The sequence below is a fragment of the Mustela erminea genome, chromosome 7, assembly GCF_009829155.1.
Source record: "Mustela erminea isolate mMusErm1 chromosome 7, mMusErm1.Pri, whole genome shotgun sequence".
Classification (NCBI taxonomy): Eukaryota; Metazoa; Chordata; class Mammalia; order Carnivora; family Mustelidae; genus Mustela; species Mustela erminea.
Genome location: NC_045620.1, coordinates 140,698,000 through 140,723,092, shown reverse-complemented (window position 1 = coordinate 140,723,092; position 25,093 = coordinate 140,698,000). Strand labels below are relative to the sequence as shown.

Below are 25,093 nucleotides of genomic sequence, written 5' to 3'. Positions count from 1 at the left end.
GTTCCTGGGGGCAGGGGTTCTCCAGCTCGGGGAGCATGAGGATCTCCTGGGGAGGCAGCCAAAACAGAGAGTGCTGGCCCCACCCCCTAGCATCTAATTCAGCAGGCCTGGGGTGGGGCTCAAGGTGTTTGCCTTTCTAGAAAGTTCCTGGGTGATGCTGATGTTCTGGGTTACAGAACCCTACTTTGAGAAGCGTTGCCTCAGGGGAAGCTGACCCAGCCTCTTAGCTCCAGGGATGGGCTGGACGGTCATGAGGACGGTATGCTGTTCAGGGATGGCTCGGGGATGGCCGAGGCCCCACAGGGAGCGTGAGCGCAGAAATGACGCTGATGGCAGCTCTTCTTGTTTTTTCATGTTTCTAGAAAGGCCTCCTCTTGCCTTCTCTGTCTGTGATGCGGAAGCACACGGGAGCCGAGAGCTTTGCCACGGAGGTGCTGGATGATGGAGCCCGGCTCCCGGCCCGTGGCTTCCGGTTACACGAGACGCGCAGCAACTCTTCAGAGGAAAGTCCCGCCATGTCCCTGGAGCAGTGCGATGTTAGAGCCGAGCGAGCACTTCTTCCCTCCGTCTTTCACTAATTCGGGCAGGACCAGTGGGCTGGAGTTTGGGGTTGCAATCATATTGTGGGGTCTGAGGTTTGAAGCACCATTTTCTCTTCAGGACACGAGTACAGAGAAGCAGGAGAAGTGAGCGCTTCCCCCGTCAGCCCTCGCAAGAGTCCTGGAAGTGGGGGTGTCGGAAGCGACGGGGGGTGTCTGTGAGCACGGGCCACAGCGCTGCTCACGGGGCCGTCCCTGCAGAGCCATCGGTCACGATACCGAATCCGGACGCTGCACGCTGCTCCTGGAATCCTCGCCTGAGCGCCCTGGGATCTGGCGAGGGGGCTTCCCTGCCCCGATCCTGCCCCCCACACCCGGCCGCCGCCCTCACTCCCACTTGGGGAGTGTACATCCTGCAGCACGGGGAGCCCCGTGTCGGCCCCACCGGCTGCGGCTCAGCCCCTCCGACCTTCCTCACCACCTCGGGAGCCCCCCCTCCACACATTCCCTCAAGAAAGCGGCTGCCCTGTATCTGCCGTCAGCCCAACGCACACAGTGGTGGTCAGAACAGAACTGTGGGTGTTTCGGGGGCAACCCCAAGACAGTAACTGTGGACACACCAATTCCTAATGAATACTGTATGCACGTTGCAAAGCCGTGTTTACACGTTGATCACGAGCCGAGAAGGAGACCAAGACTATGACTGCCGCGCGGAGACTTGGCCAGCACTGGTGGCGAACGTCACGTACGCAGGCTTCCTGGTTAGGCTTGCGGACACTACCTGAAAACGCCCGCAGGCCTTCTCTTCGAATACGGAATTACTTCAAACATATCCAGGTTTGTCCGCAGCACAGCTATGCCCTGCGATGTGTGACGTGTTTTGTTTTTCCATTTTAAACCCACAGAATCCGTCACACTGTGCTCTACCGTGTGTAATGGACCAAGCAATGGCCAGAGACCTGTCCGTCTGGGCGGACGTCCCGTGGACCAGCGCAGGCAAATTGCTTTTTCAGGATAGTGGTCAGCAAGCTTCTTAAAGACGGACGTATTGTGACAATAACGGTTAAGAGCTACCTCAGTCTGAAAAGACCGTGCCTGAAGCTCGTGTGTTTGCACATGTACAACTAAGAATCAGCCCTGAATGACCAGTTTGGGAACCCACTTGTTCCGAATCTACTTCACACACAGAAGTCCTGAGATCTCAAGATTTTGCCTCCATGGGCTGCTGTGCAAGCCATCAAATTGATGTTAAATATAAACGCCCGAACTTCCGATTCATAATGCCAGTGACGAACAGGACAAAGGACAGGCACGCCATAAAGTTCACGGACAGGGTGATGGCAGGCACAGCGACGTCTCTTCAGGAACAAGGGGAGTTCTTTACCCTCGTGGGTTCATGAAGTAGAACACGGCAGACAGGCTGAGCGGCTTCGTGCGCAGAATGTTTCATAAACACCCGCAGCGCGCCCTGTTGTTCGGCCGCCGTACATTAATTAGAGAAGCCGGCAAGCACCGCCGTGTGCTCCGCGCACCCCAGTGAATCCTCATTTTTCACACGCAGGGCCTTGCTAATTAAAATCAGCTTTGCAATTAAATGTGGAAAATTGTGTTAAACTTTCAAGCATACTTAGGAAAAAATGCAATTATTTTAGGGCATTTTATTTTAATGCAAATGAAATTTCTATCAATATAAAACCAGCAAAAGGGAGGTACAAGGATCCCGGTTTCTCTCTCTGCCTCCGTCCCTGCTGCTTCTGCTTCTTCCGTTTTTGTTTTTTTTTGTTTTTTTTTTTTTCTTTTGGATTATAGATGCTTCTCGCACTTGCACGTCGCAATGCTCCACTATCTCTCGCCAGTACCTGGCTCTGCTCCAAGGCTCTTAGTGAGTGCTCTCTGTCAAGGCATGAATAATACAGCCCTGGGCTGCGGGCAGAATCCAAATGAGGCATCAGGAAGCAAGACCGACTTCAGCTGCAGCACGCGCTCCCGTGAAGACGGGCGCTCACTCACCCCCACTGCCGCCATGACGACCACACCGGTGGGTGCGGAGCTGCACAGACCGGGGCGGGGGGATGGTCTGGATGAGAAATGTGCACACTGAGCCAGGGAGAATCCGACGATTTTCTAATAAAAAAGAACAGCTACCATTTGGAGCTTTTAATTTTAAGTTTCAAGATCCATTGATTTGACTCTGGATTTTCTAAACTGGGGAGGATTTAAACAGAACGCCCACACCCGTCACCTAGCTCCTGGGGCTTGTTGAGTGGGAGAGACTCTGACGCTAAATTTCAGGTCAAATTTCCATCAGACCCTGTGCTCAACAAGCAAATAAGTTTAAAAACTGAAGTGAAGGATCAATATAAATGAAATCCATTAAATTGCAGAAGTGAATCCAGAGGGGGACAAAACAGAGAAGTGAAGAATGAATCATCATTAGGGCTTCCTCTCTCTCTCTCTCTCTCCTTCTCTCATTAGAGGCTTATACAAAAATTGCTATTCAGAAAAGAGTAAGCAAATCCAGTCATATCAAATGTTCCAGCATGTATATAACTAGTATAAAAAAGGCTAAAATTTAAACTCCTCTACATGGTTTAGAATTAATCTGTAAAGATGTAAATAAATTTTTATTGTTCCTATTTGTAACTGGTATTGGGAAAAATTTTAAAAACTTTAAGAACGGTAAACTGGCCACTGCTCTGGTGATAAATTCCATAGAGAGGTCCACTCCTTTCTAAACATTGTTTGACTTTGTCTTTACCACGGACAATGTTTTGGCACTTGGCATTTTGCTCACATCTTCGTTCAGGCAATGCTCCGGGCTAATGACGCCATCTCTTTATATCAGGTAGTTGAACCACTCAGAGGATTCTAGATGAAGAGTATCCGTGCGGCTTCCTGTCACCGTGTCTCCACCCTTTCTCAAGATCTCCATCCGTGATTTGGGGACGTCACCCAAAAAGGCTGGGGGCCTCCCCTCCTAGCCTGTGGCGCTCCCTCAGTCCAGGGGCTGGGGTCTGGCTCTGCCGGGACGGACCCCCTGCACTGTGGCGTCGTTCCCCGCATGCCGTGGGGCTTGGTGGGGTTCGCATGAGTCCCACCTGCCAACAAAGCCACAGGCCAGCAACTTCCCTAATTCCAAGTGTGTGGCATCCAGGCACTTGTTCTGCACCTCCCTGCCGGAGGGACAGCTGCGTGCATGTGGGAAGCTACTTGTTTACACCCATGGGTGCCTCCAATGCTTCCAGGTCACAGTGCTTGCGCTCTGGGAGGGACGTGGTGGGGAGGAGAGCTGAGGGAGCCCGGGAAGCTCCTGTCCCTGAACTTGGGCGGCTAAGACTTTGCAAAACCCACTTAGGATGCCCAAGAGTGAGTTTTCCCCTGTGTAGAGGAAGCCCTGGGTTTGGACCCCCGATCAAGATCCAAGACCATCTCTAGCTCCTGTAAGCACAGCTAAGAAAAGACTCACACACTCAGAGGAGCGGAACGTGCTGAGCCCGGCGCAAGGCCGTGCGACCATGGGACCAAAGGAAGAGGTCGGGCTCACCGTGGCCAGAGGAGGCTGCGTCAGTACTTTGGTTTCTAGCAGGAGAACTATTGCTGGTCCTGGTGGCAAAGTCCACGGTGTTTTTGTCATATCATACGCCAGTAACATAGACCCTCAGGTGGGAAAAGCAGAAGTCAGATGCACGTGTCGAGACACTAACGATGTTTCTGAGGGCAAGCGTCTGCTACACCGATGAGACCCATGAGAGGCCTGGTCCCTCCAGGGCGCAGGACAGTGACTGAGCGTGAGACCCCGCTGGTCTGTATATGGGGGTGTGGGCGTGTTCATCGTGGACGCTCGGGGGCCAAAGCAAGCCTTCTAACAGATAACGGAAACCATCCTTAGTTTCTCTTGCTTTTCCTCGGCTGCCGGGAGACTCAGAATGGAATGTAAGACTAGACTGAAACCTCTGATACATCCTGGGTTTCTGGTAAAATTATGTTCCTATTTCCCTTATGTTTTCCCTAATCTCTCTCCTTGACTCAACTTTCAATTGTGTAGTTGTACATGTGCTTACCAGCAACCTCAAACTGCCCGTGAGCTGTGAACACAGGTACCACCACGGACAGATCACCTTCCGCCCGAGCAGACGGCTCCTGAAGCAGCGTGGACCGTCTCATAACACGCGCATTATGACAGTAGCTCTACCACTGCCCCATTTCTTACTGGGATCGACAGTAGCTCTACCGCTGCCCCATTTCTTACTGGGATCTTAAATCACAAATTCTTTTTTCACAGTACTCTTTCCTCTCATAGATATTGCCCAGTGGCTGAGTCTCCGCTAAGCTCCGGGCCCAGTTTCTCACAGACCCACAGTCCCGCCTCAGTCACACTGAGGAAACGTCACTAACAAAGCCATCAAGTCCAGCAGCTCCCATGGGAAGCCCATGTGGCAATGGGGCTGCGTGACCAAGCACGGGGTCCGTGCAAGTGTGTGTCCCACAGAGCGACACTCAGGATTAGGGAAATTGCACTTGATTTTGATTTCCTTATCTTCTTATGCTAAAAATAAAGATTAGCCTGTAGGTATCATTTTATAAGTTGGTATCAAATGTCCTAAAATATTTTTTAAAAATTTACATTGTAGATTCCCCCACTTGCCTCAAATTACTTTGTGTATGTTCAGATAAATGGATCAGTCCATATAGTAAAACATCTTTTTACTTGGCTATGAACTGACATGATATGTGCATAAAATGAAATTGTATCCCTAAGAGGAATATATTCACTGAAGATTTTATGCTAAAAGACCGAAAGGAGCGTAATTTCATCAAAACCAAGACGCGGGCTGCCGCTCTTGTCCTTTTGGCAAAGGCTGGGTCTCGGCAGGGACGTGGCAGCAGAGGTCACACTTGTGCTGTGGGGTGTGTGCAGGTGTGTACACAGAAGAGCTGTCAGAGGGGAGAAGCTTCCATAGCAGGAAATCTCTCAAAGCCAGAAATGATTGAAATGGTACAGACCTGAAACAGCAGCATTCGTAAGATGTTAATGTACACATGAGTCTTGTCTACTACAAGAAGCACCTTTTCAGTTTGAAAAATTTAAACATCATCCCTTGGTTGAAATTACTGTTAATATATAATCACCAGGGAAACGCAAATCGAAACTACAATGAGGTACCACCAGTCAGAACAGCTAAAATTAACCATTCAGGAAACAAAAGGTGCTGGCGAGGTTGCAGAGAAAGGGGAGCCTCCTACACTGTTGGTGGGAATGCAAGCTGGTGCAGCCACTCTGGAAAACAGCATGGAGGTTCCTCAAAAAGTTGCAAATAGAGGTACCCTTGACCCAGCAATCACACTGCTGAGTATTTACCCGAAGAAGACAAAAACACTGATTCAAAAGGATCTGTGCTCCCTATGCTTACAGCAGCATTGTCCACAATAGCCAAGACACAGAAGCCGCCCCAGTGTCCATCGACAGAAGATGGGTAAAGACGTGGTGTGTACACACAATAAGATATTATTCAGCCACAAAAAGAAAAAAATCTTACCATCTGCAACAATGTGGATGGACCTAGAAGGTATTATGGTAAGTAAGATAAGTCAGACAAAGGCAAATATATGTCGAACCTAAAAAAAAAAAAAAAAAAAAAAAAAAGCCAAAGAAACAACCAAACAAAAAACCAGCAACTGACTCATAGGTATAGAGAACAAAGCGGTGGTTTCCAGAGGGGAGGGAAGAGGGGGAGGGGCAAAATGGGTGAAAGGGAGTGGGAGGTAGGCTTCTGGCTACGGAATAAAGAAGTCCCGGGGACGCACAGGGATACGGGTCAACGCTACTGTAACGCAGCCGTGTGGGGAGAGGTGGGGCCGCACTCATGCTGTACAGGGTTGTCAAATCACCGTGTCGTAGCCCTGAAGCTAACCTAGCATGGCGTGCCGACTATACCCAATAGGAAGCCATTGATAATACGCAGACACCCACCACAAAACTCAGAAGGGTTCCCTTGGTACCACACTGACACTCCTCTTGAGAACCGGCACACCAGTGACGTCAGTTCTGAGTGTATTTGGTTTTATGTAACAAGTCTGTAAGCATCTCATTCTAAAACCAAGGACACTGAAGTCTGGAGGGTTAAATGATCTGCCCAACCCCCTGGACTGGCTAGCAGCCCCAGGGAAGCGAGAACCTGTCCCCCTCCTGGAAGAGTGCTCTTCCTCCATGAGCACCACATGACTTATTTCTACGAAAATAGTAGGAATTCTAATAATTACATAGAATATGGTGCATTGTAAAAATTATGACAGCCTTTTAATTTAAACCATTTATTGAAAAACTGTCTCCCATAAGATCTGGGGTGTTCCGTGCTCACACCAGCACCGTGTCTCAAAGGAAAATGCAGCCTGGCTGTCTTCAAGCCATCTCCAAGCCAAGCTTCAGTTCCTGTTTACACAGGGACGGGACGGCACAGGGAGACCTCAGGGACCCGGGCGCCCCCAGCTGCACGGGACACACCTGGGGTAAGAATGTGCTTCAACAGATTCTTTGGAGACTTTATAGATTTTCCTGAAAAACTGTGATTAACAAATTACGTCTAGCGGACATCTAATCCAAATTTTTTAGCCAACCATAATTGTATCTTTTAGTAATAGGATGGTACAGTTTAACTACTGACTAATCAAGGCATGATGAAGGGAAAACTTGATTTCATTCATGGTTGGCTGAATTGTTTTTCATTGACAATACAAGCAATGTGGTTTTAAAAATTATTAGATTAAGAATTTACATGCAGGGGCGCCTGGGCGGCTCAGTGGGTTAAGCCTCTGCCTTTGGTTCAGGTCATGATCCCAGGTCCCAGGGTCCTGGAATCGAGCCCTGCTTAAAAAAATCAAGCCATCTTAAAAAAAAAAAAAAAAAAGAATTTACATGCATATACCTTTATAAGACAACATAAATACTTTAAAGAAACTGTTTAACTTCAATGCTTGGTCATTTACTGTAATACACAGGAGCAATAAAAAAATGATAAATTAGTGTTTTAAATCACAAAATTCCCTTAAAAACTGACCTGCCATTCCTCTGCATGTAACAGAAGTCTGATAACCACTGCATCGTGGGTGCCCATTAAAGATTCCCCGTCTCCGTCAATGCTAGCATGGGGACTTGGGGAGTAATTTGTAATTTTTCCCTTGATTTTACTGAAGGGCAATCAAAATAATTGCTTGATTTCACCCATAAATTAATGTTCAGCTGAAAAGGAAATAAAACATCAGGCAGTAAGGAAGGTCACCCCGAGGTACGGCCGAAACACCTGCTTGAGCATCTGAGCCTTCATTACGTGGGCTTGGTTCCTGATGGCTTGCTAGGACGAAAGACCTTAGTCCTAGCAATCTAATCTGTGAAAGATTAGCTAAAAATGTATGACAGAGCCTGTAAACATCTCTAACTCATCATAACCAACATCTTCCACTGAAAAATGTGGCTGCAGTAACACCACAAGAAGAAATTCCTGATGGAAAAGTCAATCTAAAGATCGATCTCTTCATGACTGTCAGCCCAAGCTGTATGATAAGATTCTGCTGCGATGCATTCCCAGAGATAATGACCCTGCCACCTGCTCTCAGAGATGTCCTCCACACCCAACTGTGTATGGGCCTAAACCCCAGGATTTGCAGGAATGATATAATCATCCACGCCCCAAAGGCTCACAAGTGGGATCTGCCTGGACGTAGACCGGCCCTAACCTCCCCCTGCGGACGCCCAGGTGCCAGCTTGGGCTCCCTTTCCTACAGGAAGATCAGGAAGGTCACACTCTCATTTACGCTCCGTGACTTACCACGCTGCGGCGACCAGAATGGACAAATGGGCAAGGACAAGCAGGCCATCTCCGTGAAGCAGGGGGAGCTTCTTAGCATGCTGCTGCGCGTGTGGGAAAATGAGTTTAAGGCCGCTCTTAATTTGTGTTATCTTATGTGTTATCAAATTCTGCCTGGAAACCATGCACGTGACGTCAAAGGCTGGGTTCACATGAGAGGGGAGAAAAGCCAACACTCACTGTTTCCCAAGAGCACCCCCCCGTGCAAGGTCACCCTTTGGTCTGGGTCCCTAGATAAGCCGGTGTACACAGCTCATTGTGAAAAAGGTGGTCATTACCTTCTGTGTCTTGCGTATTTGCCACTGACGTGACCACTGCCATCACAGCCAGGTGTGGGACAGCTGCAAAGGGAAAGAGGGAATTACACGGGGCCGTGCTGCTCGGAGGGGGCCGAGTGCTGGGCAGCGCCAGGAACAAGGGCGCCCGGAGAGAAACTGGGGAGCAACTGGGGGTGCTTTTCATCGGCAGGTCTTCCATCAGAGTGGCCGGGCGGGGCAAGCCCCCGGTGAGCCCAGGAGGGCCGTCTGCCTGTTCCGAGGCTGGGTTTTCTCGGTTGTTAATGGGGACGCATTTTGCCCCCCGAGAACTGACCTGAAGAGCTCTTGTACGGCTGGTTCCGCGGGAACTGCAGAGAGATGGAAAAGAGATTGAGATTTATCATTTCTCACAATCCCCGGTCCCGCAGAACGCTATCGAGGGTGGGGTCAGAGCAGGGGTCCGGACGGACGGGGCACACGGCTCCCCAGGATGAAGGGGGCCCCGAAGGGCTTCCTGGGGCCTGGGGACGTGCGGACGTACCTCGAACCCCTTTGGACCGTGTGCGATGACGCTTCTCCTCGGCGTCCACCTCCATCTGTGGAGAGATGGGCAGGCGGTCATGGCGCGGCTCCCACATGCAAAGGCCCGCGGGACGCGGCCAGCCCCGGCATTGTGGCGGCGGTGGGGAAGCCCTGTATGAGAGGCGCGGGGGAGGGAGGCGTGCGGCGAGTTCCCTGTGTTGCTTAAAACACCAAGCAGACCTCCACCGCGCAGAACACTTCGTCCGGGGGCCCCACCCTGCGCACCAGGGCCGCCTCCAATGAAGCCCCAGGAGCAGACGCTTTACGCTTTGCAAAGATGCATCAGGATGGGTCTGGCTTAATTCTGAGCTGCCTCGTTCGTACCGAGAACGTAAGAGATGGATGTGATGTGCAGGAAGGTTCGTACGTGCCGTCTGGAACCGGAAGGCTAATCCGGTCACAGCGTTAGGAGAAGCGGGAGCAGGAGGACGTGTTGAACCCAGGGGCCCGGCTCCGTGTCGTTTGGTTTGGGATGCAGTTGCCGCCCGCTGTGGTCTGAGGGGCTCGGATGGATCCCAGGGACGTGGGCCCTCTGCTAGGAATGGACACAGCTCACGCTTCGGCAATGACAAAACATTTTTCTGTATCACCTTATCGGGTCCTCACGACAATTCTGTGAGGAAAGTATCTTTGTTGTACGTAATGTGTAGGTGCGACCTGCCCAACGTCATCCAAGTAGAATTTTTGGTCCAGGACCCTGAAACCCAGCCACTGGCTCACACATCATCTTTTTTTTTTTTTTTTTTTAAGATTTTTTAAATTCACTTATTTGACAGAGAGAATCACAAGAAGGCAGAGAGGCAGGCAGAGAGAAAGGCGAAACAGGCTCCCCGCCGAGCAGAGAGTCCGACGCGGGACTCGATCCCAGGGCCCTGGGATCATGACCTGAGCCGAAGGCAGAGGCTTAACCCACTGAGCCACCCAGGCGCCCCTCACATATCATCTTTAAGCCACGGGACCCCTGCGGGACAGGTGGCCGTGGGGCCGTGTACCGACACAGCGAATATTCCCACACGTGTGAGTCAGTTCCACACGGCGAAGCCGAGCACTGGGAGATTTCGGCTCCACACGGCAGACGAGCTGGCGAGAGAAGAGCCACAAGGACCAGCTCCGCTCACAAGGACAGGACGCCTCCCCCCATCTGTGACGTCCTCGCCCATCTAAGGTCCCCCGAGGCAGAAGACTGGGGCACCTCAAAATGTCTCCCAAGCACAGGTCACTTCCCCCACACGTCAGGACGAGGGGGTCACAACTGGGTGCAGAAAGGTCGTGAGGCGCCAGGGCTCCGTCAGACCCCGAGGGGCGGAGCGCAGGCTGCTCTGCTCTTACGACAAGCTGCTCGCAAGGCACCGTCCTCCAGAGGGGACACCAAGGCGCCCTGGCGCGGGCCTGGAAGCCCCCGACGGAGCATCCCTGACGACCGACCACCGAGTTAGTATTTGCTCGTGCTGTGTGCGGAGCCCGGCAGCAGCCCAGGAAAAACCCCTAAAGGAAAAGCAGCTCATCGAATGGGCTTCAGAGCTTCTGCCGGAGCCGTGTGTGCAGGCTGCGCACGACTCAACAAAACCGGAACTTGAGGGAGGGATGAGCCCGGGTGAGGCGCGTCCCTGAGGAAAGGCTTCGCCGGGAAAGCTGTGGGGTTTCAGAAGGGCCGTCGGAAAAAGGAAGACTGTATTTTCGTCGTGGGGAGACCCCGGCAGCCGAGCTGTTGCACGAACGAGTGAGGTGATCTGTTTTCTGGGGAGCGGGCAGGTTGGGGGGGCGGGACAAGCAAGGGGACATAGGCTTGCTGTGCAGTGTGGGGCCGGGGCCACAGAGAGGGGGCGCAGGGGGTGCTCCGGGGGCCGGGACGACTGGGGGGGTTCCCTGCTGACCCAGAGGGTGTTACGGAACACGGGCTGGGAGGTGTCCCACAAGGGCATTTTAGGAAAAAACCAATCAGCGGCCGCTGGAGAGCAGGTGCAGGGAGCAGGGGCGTGAGGCGGGCGAGCGGGGACTGGGGGAGCCCCGTGCCGGCCTCCGTGGGCGGCAGCTCACTCCGGGAGAGCGGGCGTCCAGGGAAGAGAGACGGGGAAGCAGCACTTAAGAAACAGGTCAAGGAAAGTCAGCGTGACACAGCAGCCCACGGCCCCTCCTCTGCTGTTCCCACAGAGCCAGAACCCCGAGGGCAGGCAGGGTTCGACGCTCTGCGGAGAGCGTCCACAGCACCCGCTGGGATCACGCCGGGGCTCCAAAGTCGCTCCTCTGCGCGGGTACAGTTTCAACACTGCAAAACGGTAGCAAAGCAGATGGGGCTCCCACGGCGCAAGGCCGGCGAGTACTAGCGTTCAGGACAGTGATGGGGACGAGCCCGCGTCACACTCTGCCACACTGTGCGCCCGTCCCAGGAAGGACCAGGGACGCAGAGATGATGCGGTGGAATCCTATTCTTTAGGGAAGTCCAGCCGCGACTAACGAGGTGCTAGAGGAGAACGGTGGGGCTCTTCTCAGCGGGGCAGGAGCAGCTTGGCGGCGCAGTGTCTGACCCGCTCTGCGAGAGAAGGAGGGCCTTCCTGGGCAGCAGTCTGAGCTGAGGTTCAAGGTTAATTGCAAGTTTGAGACTTAAAGTGGGGGGCGTGTTCCAGGCGGAGGGGAGGAGATGTGCAAAGGCCCTGGGGTTTGCAGGTGCATTCTGGGGCCCCGAGGAGAAACAGGGCTCAGAGTGTAGGCCCCTTGGTGCCTTCCAGGAGCACCATGGACAGGTCACCCCATGTGCCCTCTTCTTCGTGCTGCCACAGCCCCTGATGGCAAACCTGCCTTTAGCGCCCCACCCCCTGCCCCACACTGGCGGTAACTCAGGACAGAACTTGTTACCAGGGGGGCTGAGGCTGCCGCTCCTCTGTGGGTCTGATATTGAAACAGCCTCATTAGCTCATTGCTCAGACGGTTGTGTAAGAATTATGTTGTATGTTTTGATTTTTAACCCCTTTTTTTACATGTAGAAGGACAATCTTATCTCCTTCCAGATACAGTTACCTCTGCCACTAACCACTCACTAAAACCCGAACTCCTTCCCTGGCACCCTGCAACAGCCTTCCTGGGGTGCGCTCGCCGGGCCCGGGACTGCAGCGGGCCCCCCGGCCACTCCTGTCCTTGCTGGTTCCGGGCTCATGCTGCATGAAGTTTCAGCCTCTTGAACGTGTTCTGCTCTGTGTGTGGGTTCCTTGTACTTCGTAAGAGAGTCCTGCACCACACCCCGTGCACCGGACACACGAAGCAAATGGGGTTTTCTTTCTCCGTCTGCCAAGGGACTCAAAACGGAAGAGCTCGAAGGGTTTTACGTTTCGTGTTGACTCAGTGTTTCGTGTTGACTCAGTGGTTCGGGGTGCGGACGCCGGCGGGCTCAGATGAAGCGGAAAGCGTGGAAGTCATCACCAGAGCTGAAGAAGCGTTTCCATCCCCGACGTGTACACCGACCCGTGTGTGGTTGAAGGTCGCCCGACCCCACGCGCTCGTCCACACGTCGGCCTCTTCCTGCCTGCCACCCCCAAAGGTGGGCTTCTGTGGTCCCATGGCTGTCCCGCCAGAGGCGGCCGCCCTCGGACCTGTCCCGGGAACTGTGCTCTGGAGACTGTTCTTCTGGGGCCCTGAGACCCGGGCAGGAGCTCCGGGGACGACACCATGACGGCGTAAACACGTTTGCGCTTCCCGGGGCCAGAGGCCGTGGATGCCGCTGTCACGGCTCGGGTGACACACCTGACCAGGAGACCACACTGAGACAGCGAGCCCTCCCGCCTGCCGAGAGCACTTGAGTCTGCAGTCTGGTGCCTGTGTTTAGGATAACGGAGGCTTCTCTTCGGAACCGGAAGGGGTTTTATACCTAAAGAAAGTCTCCTATGTCAGACGTCACAGAAGTCACCTGTCAACAGAAGTCACCAGATGACTGAAGCTATTTTACAACACGGACGGTTTGCACTCGCAGTCGGGGCCGAGTGTATAACTTTCCCCCGGTACCACCCCAAGCACACGCTTCCTTCAGGCTGAGGCCTCATGAGGACAACGGGATATTAACTACGCCAACAACTCAGACGTCCGTTAACGTTCTGTCCGCGCTTGGAGGCCGCTTCCCGGCTGCAAGCAGCTCTTCGGGCCACAGTAGCGAGCCCTGGGGAGGGGCGCCGGGGGTCCCGGCTCTGCGAGAGTCCGCTGACAGCCCCCGTGCATGCTGCACACCGGCAGCCCGCCCCCTCGGGCAGGGTCCCCCGGTGCGGGGCTCGGCGGGACACGGTTGAGCCCGGGGGCTCTGCCCCGGAGCTGCCCCTCCGTTATTCGGGAAGCAATTACCCGTTTTGTCAATTAGCCAGACCCCACCTTTCACTTCCTGCCGCTTGGCACCGGGTCGTCTCACTCATTAGCACCACCGGGAGGACTGGGCTGCGCGCGAGCAGGAGGTGGAGCTCGTTGACTAAGACGTGTGACTCGCGAGGGCATCAGAGAAGCCAGAGCGTCCGCCAGACCCAGAGTGCAGATCAGACCGCGTGCCCGTGTTTGTTCCCTCCCTCCAAGTCCCCCCACACACTCAGGGACGTCTCTGCTCCTAAAAGACCGTCTGTAAAGATCAGCAAGAATCAGTCACGTTCTTGTCGCCTTGAAGAGGCTCTACAGCAATGGAAACTCGTTTCCCCCGATGCGACAAAGCGTCCTGGCTTCAGTGAATTTAATGAAGTGCAAATACATTGAATTTCAGGAGTTCTGTCCAGTGTTTATAGTAAGTGACGGGATGGCATGTTGTGAAGAAGTTGCCAAGTTAGGAGAGACGGACGGGTCACGCACCTGGTTTGTGGCTATCTCTGAGGCCGCTGTTCAACCTTGCAGGATGGAAATGAGGAAAGGTAGGACAGGTAAGTCAGGTGGAAGAGCCTTGGCTCGTCTGCTCCCACTTTTCCTTTTCCTTCCCGAACTTTCTCAGCGAAGACTGGCAACCAGTGAAGCCGTCCTCAGCAGAAGGCCTCAGCATGGCCTCATCACCCCATCACCTTAGGCCACGTGCTCGGAGAGTGGAAGCCTGGCGCCACTGGTGCAGGAGAGAGGAAATGGGAAATAGGACGGGTGTGAGCAGAGGAGAAAGTGCAGGTGCGGCGAAGCCCCCTCTGCCTGGGGCCACAGCGCAGAGTGTGTCGCAGTGACCCAGAAGGGAGCCCAGCTCTGCAGGACCCGTGTCCAGGACACGTCCCCCACTGCAGCGACGCAGGATATCATAGAAATGAGCCTATCTGAAGCTCACTAGAATGAGAAGATTTGGGGGCTCATTATGGTGTGAACTTGTTATTGAGTTTAAGCAGGTGGTGCACAGAAAAATTCAGAATGTCATTACCAAAACGTGGCTCCGTGAAACCGACCATCACCAAGGCCCCGGGGCAGGGAAGCAGCAGCCTTGCTCTTTGCCGCTTCCCTGTCATCAGGCCCTAGAAAGGTAGATGTTCATGCACAAAAGCAAGTCAAGTTTTGATGGTAAAGTGTCATGCTGTCCTCGGACTCCTGTCCCCACGGACGGCCTCTGCTAGTTGGTCCCCAGATGGGGGCTCCCAGCGGCCGCTGTAGGCGTGGATGGTCTGCTGTGAGGTGGGAGGACACGGAAGCCGGGGCAAGACGGGGTGTCTATGATGGTGGCCCGTGTTCTGCTTGGTCTTGCGAGAACTCTGGGAGTCCTGTCCTCACCACCCGGTGCTGGGCGCACCCGGGCCATGCAGGCGGAGGCCGCTTGAGTGCTGTGGGGGGAGGGGCCACATCTTCAAAACAAAAAGTGTAGATTTGTGGCCTCACAAGTGACATTCGTGCCGTCTCCTGAAGGACAAGAGCAGTCTGGAAGTCAAGACTTCAGAGCTGGATTCCTGGACCTTCTCGGACATCCAGGGTCTTTTCTGGCACACGGAGCTGGGACAGCTCCAGTCAGAACAGCCTTGGAAATGTGGGACGCACGCTTGCTCTCAGGGCTCGAAACTGTGGCCCTGGGTGATAACACTGGGGAACCCCAGAAGGAAATCCTGCGGGCAGCACGGGCCACACCCTTAATCCATGTCTGCACCTAGTTTGGGACTTAATATGTGAAAAATAACACAACGTTATGCCGGGCGCCTGGGTGGCGTGGTCGGTGGAGTGTCCGACCCTTGATTTTGGCTCAGGCCCTGACCACAGGGTGACTGTCCTCAGCAGGGAGCCCGCTTGAGCCTCTCTCTCCCTCTGCCCATCCCCTGCTCTTGCTCACTCTCTCCTGTCTCTCTCGAAAATAAATACATCTTTAAAAATAATAAAAATAAAAGTAATGCAACAAGGCCTAAGCAAAATCCTAAGAAACGAGCAATCATTGCCATGATGGCTGGCAATAAAAATGTCCTGAACAGGAGCCCCCGAGGGGAAACGTGTCATCTCGACCCAGAAATTGTGCGAGGATGGTGCAGGGGTGCTGTGTACTGGCGCCTGCACAGAGGGCCCTGTGCCAAGCCCTGGGCATTGCAGATGAACCAGCCCGTGTGTCGGAGGGACAGGGCTGGCCTGGCAGAGGCAAGAGAGCACTCCCCCTGGCCCTCCGACAGCTGACAGAGGGGACCGACGAGAAAGAGCAGGTCTTAGCCTGGAGGCACGTGGACACGTGGCAGAAAGGCTCGCAGGCTAACAGCAGGCATCTCTACGTTTTGGTAAAAGCAAATTATTGAACGAAGGAAGGAGTTACAGGGAGCTAATGCTTCGCTTGGCCAGTGAGATTATTTAATTACCGTTTATTAGTAATTTGATTATAGCTTTAAACCTTCTGCAATACAAATAAAGAGCTGAGCAAAGAAATATCTGTGCCCCCCGCCATGAGGCCAGAGACTCCTCTGCTTCTCTACAAGTGCGCAGGGCACCACGAGGGGTGCTGCCACGGCCATGGAGCTCTGTGTGCACACGCACTGTGCTGCAGGTGGGGGTGCTGGCTGTGTCCACGGAGCTCTGTGTGCACACGGACTGGACTTCCTGTTGGCAGGAAGCTGAAGGCTCCGAGGAGACTTTTGCAGCCTCCAAGGCTGGGGGTCGGCTTGTCAGGAGTCCAGGCTGTCCTTGGCCAAACGACGCTTCCTCTCAGCCACGTGGGGGCCGGTGACCCTAGTGGAGCATTTGAAACAAACCCAAATTTTGAACGTTTCTAGGTGACTCCAGGGAGCTAAAGGCAGTGGCTTTTAACAAATAACTCGTGTTGGATGTCACTCTTATTGGGTGACTTGCAATTTTTTATCTGTAAAAAGTCTGCTTCCCAGTTTCTATCATCCGTCACCACGGTGGCGAGGCCCGACAGCCCCGAGGGCCAGCTCCGGGGGCAGAGCAGCAGGTGTGTCTCGGCGGGTGGCTGCGGGCGCGGGAGGCCCCAGGGAGCGCAGGGGCGCCCAGCTCTGGGAGCTCCCTCCCAGCCAACGACGCCGGAGCTCAGCTCGTGTCTCGCTATGGTGCTCGCGGCCCAGCGAGGTTCTTCCCTCTCACGAGTGGAACAGCCAGCAGGAGCGAGCCTGTTTCCAGAGGTTGAGGCGAAATGTCAAATCCGGGGCCCTTCAAATACTATTTTTTAATTTTATTTTTAAGTACTATTTTTTGGCAAAAACTATTGCTCTTTTGGCCCCAAATGAAAAAGAACAGAAGCCCGTATCTGTGTTGGAAACTGGATTTATGAATTTGAGTTTGTTTCTATTATTGCTGACCACTGTGTCCTGCCAGCAAGTTCTGGAAGGAAAATGCCAAGAGTCAGATTTTAGGACAGAGGGCATGAACCTTACAGCCTCAGAATCAGGAGGCGGGCCCCGTACTGCTCTGCCAGGTTCCCAGCGCTTAACACATCAAACTAATACCTAAAAATCTGGAGACTTTATATCCAAATCTGGATTCCTGATTTTTCTGGAAAAATAGGAGGGTCTGGAAACCCTGCCCCGCCGGCTAGAGAGTCGGCATTCCCACATGACAGCCACCACGGCCTCCATGCCTCTTCCAGCCCGTTCCCTGCTATGGTGTGGCCCACCACCAGGCGTGGGCTGTTTCTCTCTGCAGTGGCAGCTCCGTTGGGCTGGGCCTGGGAGGGCTGGGTGCCCGTGTGTGAGCTGCCCAACTGTCCTGCTCCTGCCTGGCGGTCTCTGCCCTCGGGCATACCTGAGTCTGAGGAAAGCAAGGCAGCACATCTACGTCCCAGGGCCTGGAAGAGTCATGGCCATGGTAGGATCTCATGGAAATCTGTAGAATGCACTGCCCGTCTTGGCTCTCAGGACTGGGCTGCGGACACACGCTTCTGTAGGCCGTGGAGCAGGGCCCGTGGCGCCTGCGGCAGCTGAACCTCAGCCTGCCCGGCCCCTCCGGTGGCCAGCTGGGTCTCCGGCTCAGGAACTTTGGCTCCAAGTTTAATAATTCAGTTTTCTCTCCACTCCTCTTCCTGGAGTCACTTTTCTTTAAGTTCCCCTTGTTTTCCTGTAAGTTATTGCAAACTAGCGTGCACAGATGTTGTGGTGCTCTTCATAGGAATCACAGCCTGTCTTGGCTGCTTGTTTCCGCTTCTGTCCTCCCCTCCAGGCATGAGCACTGCCAGGGCCTCCCAGTGACGTCACACGGCAGGGCCTGACCCAGGAGCGTGGGTCGGGGGGTACACGTGGCACGAGGGTCTTCTGAACATCGGTGGGTCTGTCTCTCCTGCAGTAGACAGGAAGCACGGTTCCTGAAGCCTGCCCACTGCCCGGATGGGAGGGCCGGCCACGTCAGGGCCTCCTGTGTCAGCAGCGGTCCCTGCTCGTCTCCGAGGCATCTCGGCGGCAGGGGGCCAGCGGTATGACGGCTCCACATTTACTCACCGTGAGATGCTCCGCGTTTACTCACCGTGAGAAGCTCCGCGTTTACTAACCGTGAGAAGCTGGGCAGAGTCCTGTTCGCGGATCGGGCTTCTCTCTTCTGTGAAGTTCCTGCTTACCTCCCTGGGCTGCTGAGCGGCTGGGATAAAGGCATCCCGCGAGGCAGCCGCGCGCCGTGCCTGCTGCGGGAGAAAATCCTGCTTCCCCCATTTCCCAGGTGAGGTTCCCCAAAGGCACGGACAGCAGAGATGCTCACGATACCCACGCTCGGGGCACAGGGCGGGTATTGGGCCGTGTCTGCAATCACCTCTCCTAACACCAGCACTTCCGTGGCCTCTGTGGACCCGGACCAGGGCAACGGCGCACAGCCCAGGAGCAGAGTCTCTGTGAAAACTGTTGGGGCCACGAGCTCAGTCATAGCTACAAAACCTAAAATATGCACATTTGTGTGTAGGGGGGTACGGGCGTGGGTGTGTGTGCGCCTTGGGGGCCTTGAGCTCCTCCAATCCGGCTAAACGTTTTCAGGAATCCAGGACACGGCTCGTCCCATACAAGGCTGGCTCTGTGGGGCTCCCAGGGCTCCAGGAGAGGCAGGCAGGGGAGAGGCAGGCAGGGGAGACCCGGCCCATCAGGTCAGCGCAGGCGGTCTGGGGCAGGACTGAGGGGCCATCCTCATGTTCCCATGCCCCTCGCCCGGCACCTGTCCCAGAGCACTGCCTGATGACCACAGGGCACGCTGCGCTGAGTAGAAATATCACAGTTCCCTTAAAGTCAGGTGGCTACGGGGCAACCTTCCTGGAAATATGGAAAGAAGTTCTACAGAACAAAGAAAAGGAGTAAAAAAAGCGGAACATTGTCTAGAAGGGGCTATTCCTACAACGGAAGGGGCTGCTCACCAATGCTAAGTAGGGAATGCATTTCAAAAAAGACCGCGGGGGTCATTTGAGGGACTTGGAGTTGGTGGTTTTTCAGACAATTATGATCTGAAATCAAACTGTCCATCTCAGCCCGTGGGACACCTGTAACACCAGCCTCCTGCCGGGTCGCAGCCGGTCCCACCCGGTCCCTCCTGTCCCCTTGCTGCTGCGGGGAGTTCACGGTGCCCTCCTGGCCACCCGTGGGCAGGGGCCCTCACTCCTCCTGTCGGGCGGCTATTAACAGACTCACAAACACTTACAGACTGAACAGTGGTTCCTCTAGGTGTGTGCCATTTCTTGTAAATGAAAGACCTTAGATAACTGGCAAGTCGCTGAGAGGACAGACGCATGAACAAAATCTTGTGCTATGAGACCAAGCGCGAGATGCCGACACAGTCGCGTGGGGTTAGGAGGGCAGCGCAGAGCCGTGGGCAGGCGCGGGACCCGGCGCTGACCCCCTGCGCCAGAGTCCTCCTCTCTCTCTGCAGCTGCACGACCTTGGACACAGAGCTAACCGGGCGCATCCCCTGGCTCTAAATTCTAAGTGTGTGGGTCACAGCAGCCATGTGGGTCCTGGGGACATTGGGAGATCGAAGGAGAAAACGGCTTTGCCAGCATTCTGGGAAGACTCATTCCACGGAGCCAAAGAGCTTGAGTGGGAAGGGCCAGGCGTCATCTGGTCAGCCGAGCACACTGTGCGGGGTTCACACAAAGTCCCATCTGGTCAGCCGAGCACGCTGTGCGGGGTTCACACAAAGTCCCGGGCTCCGGGCATCCAGGGCTCCGGCTGTCCAGGGCTCTGGGTGTCCAGGGCTCCGGCTGTCCAGGGCTCTGGGTGTCCAGGGCTCCGGCCATCCAGGACTCCAGCCGTCCAGGGCTTCGGGCGTCCTGGGCTCTGGGCATCCAGCGCTGCATCTCAGGCAGAGCATGGCGGTCACTGTGTCCCTTCCACATGCTGCTCGGTCTTAGGGCAGGGAGAGCAGCAAATCCACGACCGCAGGCTGGCGTAGATCTAGCGAGGCCGGTCCTCCTGTCAGGAGACCCCGTCGCCACCCCTGTCCTCTGACTCGCGTCTCTGCTCCTAAATGAGGGGGTGTCCCATGCTTGCCTGGTGTCTGCCTCTTTCTGACCCCCTGGCCGCCAGCCTGCCTTCAGGACTCTTCTGGCCACCCCCACATCTTGACCGTAGGCCGGGTGCCGTGCCACACAGGCTCCCTGTGTCCTCTGGCTTCTGCCTGGCAGTGGCTGGTGCGGCCGGGAGATGGCAAAGACTTGCAGAGGCAGCAGAGCCGAGCCAGCGTCACCCATCCAGGGCAGCCGCAGGGCTGGGCTCCTAGACTGTTCCCGGCCCTAGGCCACACCATCAATGGCACCACCCCCACCATCCCTGGTGTTGGGGAGCAGGGAAGGGATTGTGGGGCTTGTCCCCCCCACGCCCTCCCTTCTAGAATGTTCCATCCGCTCCTGTCAGTTGGCTCTTCTGCTTTCCATTAGGCCCAGGTCCCCTCTGCCCTTGGGGTCCGTCGACTTCAGCCCTCGCCCTGTCTCTCCTTCCTTTGCTGCCACAGTGTGTAACGAGACCTTTCAGGTGGGCGCACCTGCCGGGCAACACCGCAGAGGTCAGCAGTGACGGCCTCCTAGAGCCCACCGTCTCATGGCGCCTCATCCCTCAGGAGAGCTCTTGCTGCTGTTGCTGGCTTCCTGCCGGCCTCGGCCTCCCAGACCCCTGCAGGGCTCCGTCCCCGAGCCACACCCCGAGGATGCCCTCACAGTGCCCTGACCGCGGCCTCCAGGAGCCCGGACCGCACGGACAGGGGCCTCCACCGCAGCGGACCCACCCGAGAGCCGCGGTCAGCCTCTCCGTCCCACACAGGGGCTCGCGAGCCGCCGCGTCCCCCTCCCTGTCCCGCGTCCACCCCCTCGCCGCTCCCCTCCTAGCACTGCGCGGGGCTCTCTCAGCCGCCGGTGGGTCGGCGGGCACTGTTCTCCTCCTCGTGTGGCAAGACCTCAAGGGCAGGGTCCTTGTCCCGTCCCAGCGTCAGTCCCAGCTGCGATTTACGGAATGAATGGAGCGATCGTCCCTCCAGCTGGAAACCTTAAGGTCACACTGACTTTCGTCTTTCTGTTCCTCCGTCAAATCACGCCTCACGTTCTGGTTTCCACCGCCAGGCCTTCCCCCGCGTGGGTGCGGCACGAGCTCAAACCCTGACAATTCGGGATCGTCACGGGGATGAGCGTGTCGACGCCGGACCCTTTCCGTCGCGTCGCCCCGTGACACCGTCCTCCCGCCTCCCGCGTGGCCTCGCCAGCTTGAAAACCCGCGAGGCTTCCCTGTGGACACGCTCCCTTGCCTCAGCCAGCAGCGGCGCCTGCCTCTCTTCCCTGTTTCTCCTAGGGACCAGGCTGGAGATCGGCAGAGGGGACACATGGGGACGCCTCCGAGGTGCGGCGGGGGGTAGAGGCGCACGGAGCCCTCCGTCCCCCAGCCAGCTCCGCGGCCGGTGGCGCTCTCTGCGCCTGGGGCTTCCTGAACGCAGAGCGCGTCCCACGGCCTCCACGCGCGGACCCCACGCTACACACACTCGCGCTTGCTTCTTTCACTCCCGAAAACTCCGGCTCGCTCCCGGCCAAGGCCAGTGGGTTCAGCTCGTGTTTCCGGATGCTGGGTCGAATTTCCCGGCACGAGTGTCCTGTGCCGTATCTGCCGTCCACCCCCGGAAGTTCCCTCACTCGGCATCGTACGGTTTATTCCGCTATAAAGAGAAGCACGGAACGTCCCGCGCGTCTTCTGCGGGTTTCCGGAACGCGGTTTTCTAAGAGGACAACGTCAGTCCTTCCAGAAGATGCGCAGATCCACGCGCTGTCCAGACACGCGTGACCGTCCCCGTGTGCCCCACCGCCGACCAGCCGCGGAGCCCGGGGCCTCATCTCCGCCGAGTGAAGCGTCGCGTCTCATCGCCGCCCACGTTCCCCTTCCCCGGCCACCAAGGAGGCTCGGCGCCTTCCCCCGCCGGCGCCTCCTGCTTTCTGCTTCTGCTTCTGCATCTCTTGCTCACCCTTCGCCTATTTTTAAAACATCCCCGTGGATCTGCAGTAGCTCCTCGTGCACCCACGGCGTCCAGCTCTGCCCATCTTGCTGGGCGTGTCTCCCTGCGCTGCGCATCCCCCCACGCGTGGGAAAGGACGCACGTGACCCCGCCGGTCTCTCGGAAAGAGCCGCCGGGCTCTAGGGCTTGGTTGTGGTTTCCTGGGGCTCACCGCCCTCACGCCAGTGCCCCGGTCCCCTGGGCCCTCTCAGGGGCACCCAGGCCCCCTCCTCCTCAGCGGCCCGTCCTCCTCCGGGCTGCGGTGCAGCCTCACGCGGCGGCCACTCCACACCCTCTGCCACGCGCAAGCCCGCCGACAAGCGCGGCCCCTTCTCTGGGAGCACCTGCTCAGCCCCCCTCACCCCCTCAGGCCGCCGCGCAGTGAGAGACCACGCGACCCTTTAGAGGGATGTACAATCCGCACGTGACTAAACAGCTTCTAGAAGAAGTAATTACCGTCCTGCACTCATTACAGAGGCCGCGTTTGACTTCCCTTCGGCATCCCCCCAAACGAAATTGTGATAAAACACAAAAAATAAAATTCAAATACGGTTTAATCTAGAGAAATAGTAATAGAAGGGTCCATTTGCCATTTGTATCAGGATTTCAAATGATCCTGGTGGTTTCCTAATTTGTAACTTTCTAAGCCAGTTCATCTTCTTAAGTTGAAGTATATTCAATAGACAAAACTGTTCCGGGAGCGGGACACGGCCCGACGCCCACATTCAGGAGCGGGACACGGCGGCCCGATGTGAAAGACTCCTGGGTGTGCGGTCGCCGTCTGTCGCCACGAGAAGCTTCCGTCCTTCGGACCACGTTGCCTATGCAGAACTTTTCATCCCTGTGACTTATTTATTGTATGATTGGGAACTTGTACATTTAAAATCCAGTTTTTCTTTAAAAATTCGTTTTCCTTTTTTTTTTTTTTTTTTAAGAAGAGAACAAAGCTAAAAGAAAAAAGACGAATTAGAGAAGTTTCTGTCTACGTGGGAGGTGTGTCTGTGCTCAGGGGAAGAGGAACCATACAATTTTGGAGGAAATGTTCAGAAATTAAAGTGTTCCAGAAATGATTCAATGGGAGACATTCCATTTACTGTGTCTCTTTGAGCCTCAGTTTGCTAGAAAGGACACAGGCAGGACAGGGTCCCCACTGGGCCCGGGGGGCCAGGTGGGCGGGTGAGCTCCTAACGCCCGGGGGATGGTAAGAGTGTGCAGCACGGCGTGCTGGCCCTCACTGTCTCGTGACCTCAGCTGCGCGGCCGCTGTCATTTTACCCTCACTAGGCTGTCCCTGTTGGACACCACATGCGGGTCAGGGTTTCTCCTCAAGGGAAGAACTCTGCCACCGATGAGACCCACGCCACGTCTGGGCTCTCAGGGGCAGGTGTGGGATACCACACGGCGACAGAAGATGGTGCGGCTCTCCGAGTGCTGGGAAGGGACAGAAAGATACAGCCTGTGCAGAAGCAAGAGAGAAAGTTCTAGAGGGGTGTGTGGGGGAGGAAGGCACACTTCGTTCTGACCACAGGGTTCTGGGGGGAGCCCTGAGGGCAGTTCACTGGTCCCCACCTCAACCCCCTAGGGGAGGACGAGCTTGGGCAGCACCGCGTTGCTGGGGTCTGTCCGTGGAAGTTCCGTGCACAGATGCGGGGGTGTGGGCCCGCTTGGTGCTTGAAGCCCCTCCCGCTCCAACACCCCCGGAGCCGGTGCTCGTGAGGTCAGTGTGGGATCTGAGAGCAGAGCTTCAGGGCAGCCGGGACAGCAGCCTGCTTTCCACAGGCTCCACTGGACAGGCAGTGAGGGAGGGGGGTCCCGGAACAGCTTCTGGGGGTGAAGAAAGGGTCTTTCTTTTGTCAAGCCCAGGACAGGGTGGCTCTGCCCCGCGGAGGGGGACGGGCAGTGGACAGGAGAAGCGGGCAGGCGGGTGGGGCGGCGGGAGGAGAAACAGACACACTCTCGGGCCGGCGCAGGGAAGGCGGCGGGTGAGGAACAGCGGGGTCTGGGAGGGGTGAGAGCTCCCACCCTGGAGGAGGTTTTACTGACAGTAGTGGTCCAGGCCACGTCTCACCCTGGTCAGTAGTGCACCTGGTGTGGACGGGGCTGTCCCGCCCCACGTGGACTACGAGCCACCAGGGTGAGTTCTCCCGGTGTGGACGGGGCTGCCCGCCTGGTGCGGACCTCATGCCACCAGGGTGAAGGGGCCACACTGTACCTTGTGGGGCGTCTTCTCTCCTAGGAAGGGAGGCAGCGTGGCTCCGTGGGCAGGACACGGGCCCGGAGTCAGGGTCCCTCTATGTTCTCTTCCTGGCCCTCCCCAGCGTGGGACTGAGGCGAAGTTACTTAATTGCCCTGTGCCTCCATTTCTCCATCTGCAAAACACGAACCACAGCGTAAAGCGCCTATGATTTCACCAGCACGTGAGGGGAGGTGGCAGCCGCGGGCGGGAACCCCGTGGCAGCCGCCAGCGTCCAGGCATCCTCCGTCCTGTCTGCGGACAAGGCTCCCCTGGGAAGCATTCCACAAACTTGGGTCCTCTGCTTGGCTCTGAGGAAGGTTCTCCCCAGGGATCTTCCCAAGTGGTGCAGTCAGGGACCCACCCCGTCTGCGGAGTGGGCTCGGCTGGACCGGAGAAGGTTCTAGAACCCTGTTCTCAGGTCCAGAATCCCTCCAGGCTCCTTGCAGAATAACAAGGGGTCACTGGGGCCAATTTCCTCCCAACTCCGCAAGCCCTTCCTGTGGTCCGAGAACCGGCCGGCCCTGTCTGCTCTGTCGAGCCTTGGGGACTGCGCTGTAAATCCTTTCTGGGTCGACTTCATCTTCCCAAGAGTGACGTCACCCACACAGGCCACGAGTGACCAAACACGTGTGTCTGCCAAGACCACAACGGCACAGACCACAGAGGCTTTAAAATCATCTTCCCAGAAAGAGGACAAAGTTGTCTTCTTCAACACTGCCACTTAAAACAGGAGAACTTTGATTAAAACAAACAAACAAAAAACCAGGAGAACTTCTCCCTA

At 55.8% G+C, this 25,093-nt stretch overlaps 1 protein-coding gene across 15 annotated transcripts in view; it reads right to left on the bottom strand.

Moving 5' to 3' along the window:
- MYT1L (myelin transcription factor 1 like) overlaps positions 1-25,093 on the bottom strand; it is a 392,068-nt gene that overhangs the window by 117,763 nt on the left and 249,212 nt on the right. For all 15 annotated transcript variants that reach the window (XM_032353449.1, XM_032353451.1, XM_032353453.1 and 12 more), the window contains exons 5-8: positions 24,289-24,445; positions 9,200-9,254; positions 8,993-9,026; positions 8,680-8,742 (exon numbers count right to left, since the gene is read on the bottom strand). In XM_032353449.1, the coding sequence (XP_032209340.1) occupies positions 8,680-8,742; positions 8,993-9,026; positions 9,200-9,254 (152 nt within the window). In that variant the 5' untranslated portion in view covers positions 24,289-24,445. The remainder of the gene's footprint in view (positions 1-8,679; positions 8,743-8,992; positions 9,027-9,199; positions 9,255-24,288; positions 24,446-25,093) is intronic.